The following is a 10,760-nucleotide window of genomic DNA, read 5'->3' as shown; positions in this document are numbered from 1 at the left end:
CAGGATCTCCCTTTGTGACCCCCAAGATTACTGAGAACTGTTCACTGCCCTCTTACAGAAATGCTTCTGAACCCTTTGCCTTATCCCGTCCCCCTACCCTGACCTGCGTGGTGGACACCCTCCTGACTGCCCTCCCCAGCCAGGCAACTGGCTTTTCCCTGCCTTGTCACAACTTAGCATGCCCGTGTCTGTCCCCTCCCCGCGATTCCCATGGGACTGCTGGTTGATGCGGGGTTCACCAGAAGAGGGAAAGTAGGGGCCATGGCCAGAGAGGGCACAAGACCCAGGGCGCAAAAGCATGAGACAGCACACGGCTCAGTCCAGGACAGTTAGGAGCTAGAGTTTCTTCCTTCCCCTCCCCCAACACCCCCCCAGCCTGAGCACAGAGCCTGCAGGCTCCCAGCCCCTCGCTGCCACCTCTGGCTGGCCTAGGCGCTGGGCTGGGACCACTGACCATCTGGGAGCCTGCGGTCGGGGTTGTCAAGGGAGGCCTGAACCAGCACGCTCTGGGCATCACTGACAGCCACGTCCAGGGAGGTGCGGAGCATCCGGTAGACGGTGGCGAAAGACAGGCCACAGGAGGCCAGGGAGCCCAGGATGGGCACGTTGAGGAGCTTCTGACTGAAGGCCGAGGCATCCCCGGAGGCCTGACCCAGCAGCTCTGCCACCAGCACCTCGGTGACCTTGGTCTTCGGGCCCTGGAGCACCTGCAGGATCTTGTGCAAGGGCTGGCCTGTCTGCTCTGCCAGCCTGACGAGGGATCCCCCATCCAGGCCGAAGCTGTGGCGGTAGCCCTCCAGGGCCCGGGTGAGCATGTACAGGTCACACGCCACCTCCGGCAGGCCTGGCACGGGCCTTGGGTTGGCCCCGCAGGCCACCGTGGCCACAAGCCAGGTGTGCTGCCTCAGCGAGGCCGCCTTCCGCTCCAGTGTGGGCTTGGAGACGTTGGGCAGGGCCACCAGGAATGCATGCCGCTTGTGACTCTCAAGGTCCCTCACCATTGACTCCTCCAGCAGGTGGAAGTCGTACTTGCCCAGCTCGAACATGGACAGCAGGAAGACCTTGGGGTCCCTGAGTCCCTGTGCTGCAGGAGACAAGGGCACCTTGGGTGAGTTTCCCCACTGAGCAGACCCAGGTGTCCTGACAGCTGCCTGTGTGTGTGTGGGGGGGGTAGGGTGGGGGAGGGAGGGGGGGTGATAAGCTGTGTCTACATAGCACGTGGCTTAAGAGCATCAGCCCTGGAGCCAGGCTGCTTGAGTTCAGATCCCAGCTGCTAAGTCGCTTCAGTCATGTCTGACTCTGTGCGACCCCATAGACGGCAGGCCACCAGGCTCCCCCAGTCCCTGGGATTCTCCAGGCAAGAATACTGGAGTGGGTTGCCATTTCCTTCTCCAATGCGTGAAAGTGAAAAGTGAAAGTGAAGTCGCTCACTTGTGTCTGACTCTTAGCGACCCCATGGACTGCAGCCCACCAGGCTCCTCCGTCCATGGGATTTTCCAGGCAAGAGTACTGGAGTGGGGTGTCATTGCCTTCTCCGTCAGATCCCAGCCTCCCTCCTATTCGCTGTGTGGCCTCAGGCTAGTTACCACACCTACCTCTCTGGGCTTCCCTATAAGTAAATAAGTAAGTGAAGCTGCTCAGTTGTGTCCGACTCTTTGCGACCCCATGGACTGTAGCCTACCAGGCTCCTCTGTCCATGGGATTTTCCAGGCAATAGTACTGGAGTGGATTGCCATTTCCTTCTCCAGCGGATCTTTCCGACCCAGGGATCAAACCCAGGTCTCCCACATTGTAGACAGATGCTTTACTGTCTGAGCCACCAGGGAAGTCCATGTACTTATCTGTAAAACAAGAGGATGGGTGTACCTTCCTCCTAGGAATGTCACGCTGGTGAAATGAGCTGTGAACATAGTGCCTGGCCTCTGGTGAGCCCCCAAGAACTGTTAGCTGGCCCCCGGGCCCCGGCCCAGAGGTGTGTCAGCATGGCCGTGGGTGCATAGCATTTGCATTGGCCAGTGGGACTTCCTGGGTGGCCCTAGTGGTAAAGAACCGGCCTGCCAATGCAGGAGATTTAGTAAGAGACTGAGGGTTCGATCCCTGGGTTGGGAAGATCTCCTGGAGGAGGGCATGGCAACCCATGCCAAGACTCTTGCCTGGAGAAGCCCCATGGACAGAGGAGCCAGGCAAGCTACAGTCCATGGGGTTGCAAAGAGTCAGACACGACTGAGCGACAGCACGCACACACCCTTTCTTTTCTTTAATGCAAGTGACTGGTCTCTATCATCTGTGACTGAAATGGCAGCTGTAAGCGGCATTTCACCAACAGGGGCCACATAACTGGGTGGCCTTAACCCCACCTTGGGCCTCAGTGGGAAGATGCAGGGGAACTGGGGTAATCCCTCAAGAATCAAGCCCCCCCCAATCAATGAATAAATAAAATAATTAAAAATAAGATAGGAATTTCCAGGCAGTCCAGTGGTTAGGACTCAATGCTTTCGCTGCCAAGGGCCGGAGTTCAATCCCTGTTCAGGGAACTAAGATCCTGCAAGCCGCATTGTGCATCCAAAATAAATAAATAAATAACCCAGCCCCCCAGAGCCTGCCCCTCACCCTCCAGCCGCTGCGCACAGTCGTCCCGGATCTGGTTGAGCACCCTCTCCTCCGAGAAGGAGCTGGGGCGGCGGCTGCGGGAGGCGGCGATGTCCACGTCCACCTTGGAGCGGACGCAGTAGAAATGCTTGCCCCGCCGCAGGATCTCGAGAGCCAGCTCAGCGAGGTCGGTGGTGAAGCTCTCGGAGGTAATGATGAGGAAGAAGTCATACCGGAAGAGCTGCACCCGCTGGAAGTATTTGTCAGCCCGGAAGGCGGGGGTGCCGACGCCTGGCAGGTCCCAGAAGACGACGCTGGGGTACTTGGGATGTGGGTACGGTGTGGGGTCCACGGTCATTTCCACCACGCCCGTGCAGGCCGAGTTGGGGTCCTCGTCCCCCAGCCCCCGGATAGCATTGACGAAGGTGGACTTGCCTGAGCCCATCCCCCCGGTGACGCCGACGTCCAGCCGGACGTTCTCCAGAGAATGAAGCGTAGATTGTAACTTGGCGGCGACTGCTGGCAGATCCCCCGCCTCAAAGGCCTCCTTCAGGGCCCTGGTGTCCTTTGAGAGCTCCAGGATCTTGCATTGGCTGAGGCATGATTGGAAGACCTCGCTGGCCATCGGCTGCCGGACCCCCAGTTCTCCGTCTTCAGGACCTGATGACCTTGGACAGGGAAGGGAAAGGAGTGTTTTCACTCTGAGTTGCCCTATCTTCTCTACATCCCTCAGCTTTCCCAGAGTATTTGTGGCATCACCAGTAATAGCGCTGAGGGTGTTACAAGATGCCAAGTCTGGTGCTAAGCACTTTATTTTAATTCACATTTACTCATCACCGCCAGCTTCTCCTGAAGTATCCTCAAATACTACAAATCCTCAAACCAGCTGGAGAAGAAATTTCCCTCCCTTCTTATCCACATTTGGCATTGAGAAAATAAATGAGGCCCAAGGTCCTCCCCTGGCGAAGGAAATGGCAACCCATTCAGTACTCTTGCCTGGAAAATTCCATGGACAGAGGAGCCTGGTAGGCTACAGTCCATGGGGTCGCAAAGAGTGGGATACGACTGAGCGACTTCACTTCAAGGTCCTCCAGCTAATGCGTGGGAAAACTGGGAATGGGGCTAAGGTCTTCTGGCCCTAGAATTCAAAGTCTTAACTTTGAGGAAGGGGGCAGGGGTTTTACCACGCGCCCAGCACCAGGATTAAGAGCTGGAACCTTCATCACTGGTAGTCATAGCTTGGGTTTATTTGAGGTTTACTAGGGGCCAGCCACTCTTCTAACCACACGCATGATTTTGTCAAGTCCATATGATGGGTGGGGCAGCCACGCTCACATCCTGGGATTGTGTGACTGTGTCTGGTCCCAGCCGTGCCAGGGATTTGCAGAGGTGACACCAGCCAAGTCACAGCCCCTCCGGGGCTTTTATTTTCCTCTCCGTGAAGGGTGGGGGGCGCCAGTTTCCTCACCTGTGGATTGGAAAGATGACTCCTCAGAACCCTCCAAGCCCTACTGTTTTAGGAAGACTCGGGGTCTTACTGCTGACGAGATTCAGGCAGAGGCCAGCTTGGGAAGGGCGTGGAGCATCCGGCTGCACTTGATCGTTATCTGTGGGTAGCTGTGGAAGGGTTCTGAGCAGGGAAGGGAGAGGTCCACTGGGGACGTTACCAAGAGCCCTCCTGGGAAGTCCTTGGTGGTCCAGTGGTTAGGATACCACGCTTTCATTGCCGAGGGCCCAGGTTCGATCCCTGGTTGGGGAACTAAGATCCCATAAGTCTCGTGGTGAAGCCAGTAATTTTTTCCAAAGAGCCCTCCATGACCTTAAGGTGCAGGAGACTGGGGCCTGGGAGACAAGGGGAGGGGTGGGGGCAGGACCTGGGTGGGCAGGGCCAAGAGCTGGAACAGGGGCTGGGGGTGGAGATGGGGGAAGGGAGAGACAGAGGCAGAAGGGACAGGACAGAATGAGGCCACCAGTTGGAAGCAGGGGACAGTGGTCACCTAGGCTCTCTCTTTTAGCCTCAGGCCCATTGTATTGAGAGCATGCCCAACCTTTCCATCCCAGCCACTTGGGGCCAGTGAGTCCGAGGGTCCTCAGGTATAGGGATGTGGGCTGTGCCTTTTGAGAATGGATTTGAAAGAGACTGTCTTTCTTATGCATCTGAGAAATGCCTACCATGGGGATTTCCCCTTGGGCATCTGGAATATCCTTGATCCTTTGTACCCTCTTTGGTGCAGAAAGGTCCATGTGAACCCCAAATAGTCCTCGCAGAGCCAATGGGAGGCCTTCTGGGAAGACAGGAATCTTTTTTGCAAAGCAGAGAGTTCTTCAACAAAGAAATTTTAACACCCCAGGTAAAAGTGGACCCTCTTAGTCCATTTCCCAGAGTCAGGGGTGATTTGAGGCCCCTAGATGGGGCGAGAGGAGCTTCCCAGGTGGCGCAATGGTAAAGACTCTGCCTACTAATGCTGGAGACGCAGGAGATGTGGGTTCGATCCCTGGGTCAGGAAAATGCCCTGGAGTAGGAAATGGCAACCCGCTCCAGTATTCTTGTCTGGAAAATTCCATGAACAGAGGAGCCTGGCCGGCTGCAGTCCATGGGGTCGCAAAGCATCATATATGACTGAGCACGCATGCACATACACATATGTACAATGAGGCTAGAACCATCATCAGGTCCTGGAACAGCTCAGGGAGTGTTAGTGAGGCCATCTCCACTGCACCAGAACCACCCTGTGAATTCCTCAAATCCCACCCTTCCTTGGACCCTCGTCCCAGTCCACGGATGCTCTTGGGGCAGCCCCTGTCCTGTCCAAGTGCCCCAGTCTGGTGATTCCTTTTTAAACATGCGTGACCCTCGACTCAGCATGTGAGTTTTGGTTTGAGCAGATAAGGGTGTCAGATTCACTTCTGTATCCAGCTGGAGAGCCCAGCACACAGCGGAGGGGCTGTGGCAAGCAGTTGAGGTCCCAGGGCCGCCTCACTGTGTTATACACCCCGTGTCTTTTGAAACCTCGTGCAGCTTCAGAAATCCCAACAGGTGCCCTGTCAGACCCACGGCCTTACAGCACCATCCCCAAAATTTGTTCCCAGCCATGAAGCTAGGCACACACAGACCTGGAATCCCAGTCTCAGCCAATCACTCACAATCTTAGACCCACCCGCAGCATCCAAATCACCAAGGCTTACCAAGATCCCTCCCAGTCAGGCACACCAGCAAGCTCATTCCCGCACGCATCCACATGCAGACACGCTGGCCATCTTTCTGAAATGAGGTTTGTTCCAGGGGGCTGGTGCCGTCCCCGCCTCCTTTCTCCGTGGATGCTCATAGACGCGCCCACCCACCCCCACTCTCATTCTGTGTCCCCAGGTTCTGCACAGAGGCCAGTCCAGTGGCCACCTGGCTGCACCCTCCCTGCTCCCCACACCTCCCCCACCCCCCATCACTCACAGGCAGCAGAGCTGGCTCAGGATGTCCCATCTCCCTGGCATCTGTTTCACTCAGTTGGTTGCTAGGCACTATTGTGCCCAGCCCGAGTACCAATTGGCTGCCCCTCCCCCACTAGAGCAGACCTTTGGAGTTCTCAGAAAGGGACACGAGAATGCAGGCCCCAGGGCCCATTCAGCCACCCACCTACGTTGACAGGGGGCTCCTGGCTTGGCTCCAGGCCAGGCTGTCCTGTTGCCCCCAACACCCCCCCTCCACCCGCCATGGCCACTTGGGGATCAGGGGAGAGAGAGGCTTTTTTTTTTTTTTTAAGAGTCCTGCCCACCCGCATCCACACCTTGAACCTCTGGCTCCCAAGATAAATTCCTATCCTCAGTTAGGGACTTGGCCCTGGGCCTCCCTCCACCCGCCTCCCTCAGCCCGCCCCACCCCGTCCCCACTCAGCAACTGCATCTCTCATTTTCACCACATTAGGCCTTTTTTGATTGTTTGGTGGGTTTTCAAAAGGCTTGGTTTGTGGGTGAGGCAGTGGGTAAGGGCTGCACTTTCATTTGTCTTCGGCCAAGTCTCGCTTCTTCCAGCTGTCCAGAATGTACTTAAGGAGGAGGCCAAGCTTCCGGCGGGTCGAGAGGGGGGCTTCCTCCATGCTCCCCTCCCCGGATCCCCGTTTCTCCACTCCGTTGTCACCAGCCGCCTCCAGGCTGACATCGGGCTGAGTGTCCTCCTCTTCCTCCAGAGCCTTGATGCGGACGCGCTGGGCATCCTCGGCCATCTCGTTCAGGCAGCCCTGGAGCATGGTGTAGACGGTGCCGAAGCTGATGCCCCCCGCCACCAGCGTCCCGAACACGGGGATACCCTTCTCAAAGGCCCGGGCCACCCTCATGGCACCGTCGGACGACTGGGAGTAGAGCCGCAGGACCGTCTCAGGGGAGACCTCGTTGGCCAGCGGGGAGCGGATGACGGAGCGCAGGTCCCCCGCCTGTTTGCCCACCTGCTCGGCCAGCTTGGCCAGCGAGTCGTCGTCCAGGCCGAAGCTGCGGTGGTAGCCGCGCAGCGAGCGGATGAGCAGCGCGTCGTCGTAGGCGGCCGCCAGCCCGGGCACGGGCAGGGCCTGGATGACGCCGGACACCAGGGCCGTCTTGAGCACCTGCTCCTGGAGCATGTCCTTCTTCTTCTGCAGGGCCTCCAGCGAGATGTCCGGCAGCGACAGCAGGCCGGCGTGGCGCCGATGCGCGGGCAGATCGCGCTCCCAGGTGGACATGAGCAGCGGGAAGTCGTAGCGCGCGGGCGAGAGGTTGGACACAAGGAAGACGCGCGGGTCGTGGACGCCGGCCCCGCGCAGCCGCTCGACGCAGTGCTCGCGGATCTCGTGCAGGACCGCCCCCTCGCTGAAGCCCGAGGGCCGCTGCATGCGCGTGGCCGCCAGGTCCTCGTCCACCTTGGTGCGCACGAAATAGAACTTCTTGCCCTGGCGCAGGATCTCGGAGGCCAGGCGGGTCTCCACCGCGCCGCAGCGGCGGGGTGAGACAAGTAGGAAGAAATCGTAGCGGCCGAAGTCCACCTGCTTCAGGTACTTGTCCGCCGAGCAGCCGGGAGAGCCGGCCCCTGGCAGGTCCCACAGGGTCACGTCTGGAAACTGCGGGTGCGGGTAGGGCGAGGGCTCTATTGTGGTCTCCACGACGCCGGTGAGGGCCGCGTCGGGGTCCTCGGCGCCCAGGCCGCGAAGGGCGTTGATGAGGGACGACTTGCCGGCCCCCGATTCGCCTGTGACGCCCACCTCCAGCCGGGTGCAGTCCGAGGAGGCCAGCAGCTCCCGGAGGCGGGAAGCGGCCTGCGGGATGTCTCCCGACTCGAAGGCAGTGCGCAGGGCCTCCAGCTCTTCCTTGGCCATGAGGATGGTGGTCTCCTCCTCCCCGGACACCGCTGGCAACTTCGAAGTAGCCATGGTGACTGGCGGGTCAGAGGGTGCGGGGGGGTGGGGGAGAGTCACGGACGGACGCGTGGTCCTCAGTGTCTGCGGAGGGGAGAGCAGAAGGGAGCCAGCCGTTCAGGCCTCCTGGAACGTGGCGTGGGGCAGGGAGAGACACACCAGGGCTATAAAGGAAGTCTCTCTGGAGCCCCACAGCCCTCTCCTTTAAAAAAAAACAAACCCGGGACACCTTTTAGACAGGAGGTAGGGAGGGGGCTTTGTAGTCGGTGGCCCCAGGTTCCCATCCTATCTCTGCCACTAACCTGCCGTGTGACCTGGGGCAAAACGAAGCACACCTCTCTGAGCCTGTTCGATTCTTGCTTAATGAGTGTAATGACTGACCTGCCTTCCAGGGCACTGAGGAGTCTTCGGGATAACCCTAGGAACTCCCACCGTTTTGTGGGCAGCTTGAGACCCATGCCGTCACATGGGGCCCCACATTAAAAGGCCCAGCTCTCCTGGGACTTCCCTGGTGGTCCAGTGGTTAAGAATCCACCTTGCAAAGCAGGGAATGGGGTTCGATTCCTGGTTGGGAAACAGATCCCGCATGCTGCTGGGCAACTAAGCCTGCGTGCCACCTCTAGAGAGCCCAATTGACCCGACACAGCCAGATAAATAAAATAAATAAAATTTTAAAATAAATAAAAAACAAAACCCAGCTCTTGCCTTAATGCTCTTTTGACATTGACTAAAATTCTAAACATTCGAAGCAAGGGTGCTGCATTTTCACTTTCGACTGGGCCCTGCAATTTGTGTATGTAGCCAGGCCTGCAGTGGAAGGGGCTTTACTCAGCTCCTGGGCCCAGGAAAAGGGAGCAGTGGATCTCCCGCTGCTGCCTCTGCGGTGATTAGAAGCAGCAAGAAGTGATGGCCAAAGGGACCCAGACCCTGGAGCCACACTGCCTGGGATTCCATCCAGGCGGGCCCTACCGCACACCAGCTGAGAGACTTGGGGCAAGTTCCTGACCGCTGCCTCACTTTCCTCATCTTACAGATCAAAGCGATCTGCAAGCCTTATAGCAGACCACTTCCTAGAGCTTTTGAGAATGAAATGAGTTCATCCAGAAAAAGCACTTAACATAGTGCCCAACCCGGTATCTGTCCAACAGAACCCATTGTGAATTTTACTGCAGAGGCCAAGTACGTTTAGCCTGGCATTGAGCTGTGATATAGTTTTACTTTGATGTGCATTTTGAATTTCAGCTACACCTAGATAGATGTAAAATGATAATTAAAGTGCTGTAGCCAACTTATCAAATGAAATCAGCACCCAGCCACTATTTTGTTGACTATGAGGAAGTTTATGTTAATTTTTAGGGTCTGATAGAATATTTCATGTGTATTACAGTGGTATTCATACGCTATGTCTCTAAACTTTATTTTCAAAAGCTTAAGGCCCAAATAAAAACTTCTCTGGAAAAAAAATTAGTGCCCGACTCAGAGCAGGTGGTCTGCATTATCAGCATCACTGTTACCATCATTATTAATATTCCTGGCTGTGTGACATCCCTGCCCTCTCTGAGCCTCTGCTGTAGCACCTGCATGGTGGAAGATAACCTTGCCCACGTCACAGGGCTTCTGTGACCATCATGAGCCCCATCACCTGTCTGTCTCTAGGTCACCTTTGAAGATATTCTTGGGTTCAGCCAGGCATGGGAGGGGTGCCCCCACCCTGGGCATCTCCTTAAACACCCAGCCCTGTTTGGCAGGGCTGGCTAGGCTAAGTCCCCTCCCTCCTCCATGAGCCTGTCATGGTGGTCTCTCCTGAGATCCTTCCTCCTCACCTGGGAGCTTCCCTGGCCCTCCCTCTTCCCGATGTCACACTCTCCTTGTCTATCGCCTCTAAAATACACTTCCTCATTGACTAAAGACTCTTCAGAGAACCCTGGGAGAGATGCTCAGGTCAGGGATCAGTGTCCCCATCAGATGGAGATGGACTGAGGTTCAGACTAGACATGAGAGGTCCCCACTCAGAGGCACAGCCAGGGCTCCAACCCAGGTCCTTCTGAAGAGCTGCTCTCCCTTCAATCACGTGTCTTTACCTCTCCTCTCTCCCCTCAGCTGCACCTGGCCCCATCCTCACCCAACCTTCTGCAGGAAGACAGTCCTTATTTCATTGTTCCCGCCAGATCTGATCACCCATCCCAGGTGGGGGCATTTCACCCTGGGGCTCAACCCAGTCCCTCCTGCGTCCCGACCCCTAACCCATCTCAGAGCGTGGTCTGGGTAGAGGAGAAGGGGAATCCTTGAACAGGTCTCAGTGCAAGGGGCGGACAGGCCAGTGGCCACTGGGGTGGACCGAGGGGCTGAGGGAGCTGGGCCTGGGACTGGACAAGGGGAGCTGCCCTCGGGGGGACTCACCTGCCCTGCGGGCTCTCCCTCTCCCCTTCACTCTCCCCGCTGGTGGGGCCTCCTCTCCTGTTAGCACAGGATCAGGGCCTGTTGCTAGGACCCATTATAGTAGCAAACCACAGCTTATTGGTCAGCCAGCCCTGGTGCAATAATGTGAGGGTGATGTCAGGGGGCGGGGTCCCAGCCCCGCTGTGGGACCCCGCCCCTCGCTGCTCATGGGACCATCACTGGGTAGTCTCGGGCCCTTAGCCCCCTCTACCCCTCCAGGGACCCAGAGAGAGCTTTCTGACACCAAGACTTGTTCAAAACCCGCCCGTGGTCTCCATCACCCCCAGCACACAATCCGAGCTCTGGCATCTGAGAATCTGGCCCTGCTCACCATCCCACCCTCTATTTCTCCTCCAT

General features: G+C 57.4%; 2 protein-coding genes across 6 annotated transcripts; both read right to left on the bottom strand.

Moving 5' to 3' along the window:
- Nucleotides 1-319: 319 nt before the first annotated feature.
- LOC616722 (immunity-related GTPase family, cinema-like) lies at nucleotides 320-6,404 on the bottom strand. 3 transcript variants are annotated; one of them, XM_002695160.6, is made up of 3 exons: nucleotides 6,038-6,404; nucleotides 2,611-3,257; nucleotides 320-1,084 (listed from the first exon to the last, which is right to left on the bottom strand). In XM_002695160.6, the coding sequence occupies exons 1-3, from the start codon at nucleotides 6,076-6,078 to the stop codon at nucleotides 429-431; spliced, it is 1,344 nt and encodes a 447-aa protein (XP_002695206.3). In that variant the 5' UTR covers nucleotides 6,079-6,404; the 3' UTR covers nucleotides 320-428. The 3 variants fall into 3 exon arrangements, with proteins under 3 accessions (XP_002695206.3, XP_059733551.1, XP_059733552.1); XM_059877568.1 differs by lacking the exon at nucleotides 6,038-6,404 and adding an exon at nucleotides 5,776-5,972; XM_059877569.1 differs by lacking the exon at nucleotides 6,038-6,404 and adding an exon at nucleotides 4,058-5,740.
- An 89-nt stretch (nucleotides 6,405-6,493) lies between these two features.
- Nucleotides 6,494-10,464, bottom strand: IRGC (immunity related GTPase cinema). Of its 3 annotated transcripts, none has more exons than XM_024978427.2 (2): nucleotides 10,365-10,464; nucleotides 6,494-8,166 (listed from the first exon to the last, which is right to left on the bottom strand). In XM_024978427.2, the coding sequence occupies exon 2, from the start codon at nucleotides 7,977-7,979 to the stop codon at nucleotides 6,582-6,584; it is 1,398 nt and encodes a 465-aa protein (XP_024834195.1). In that variant the 5' UTR covers nucleotides 7,980-8,166; nucleotides 10,365-10,464; the 3' UTR covers nucleotides 6,494-6,581.
- Nucleotides 10,465-10,760: the final 296 nt, after the last annotated feature.

The sequence above is a fragment of the Bos taurus genome, chromosome 18 (assembly GCF_002263795.3).
Source record: "Bos taurus isolate L1 Dominette 01449 registration number 42190680 breed Hereford chromosome 18, ARS-UCD2.0, whole genome shotgun sequence".
NCBI classification, from domain to species: Eukaryota; Metazoa; Chordata; class Mammalia; order Artiodactyla; family Bovidae; genus Bos; species Bos taurus.
This window is presented reverse-complemented; position numbering and strand designations above follow the sequence as displayed.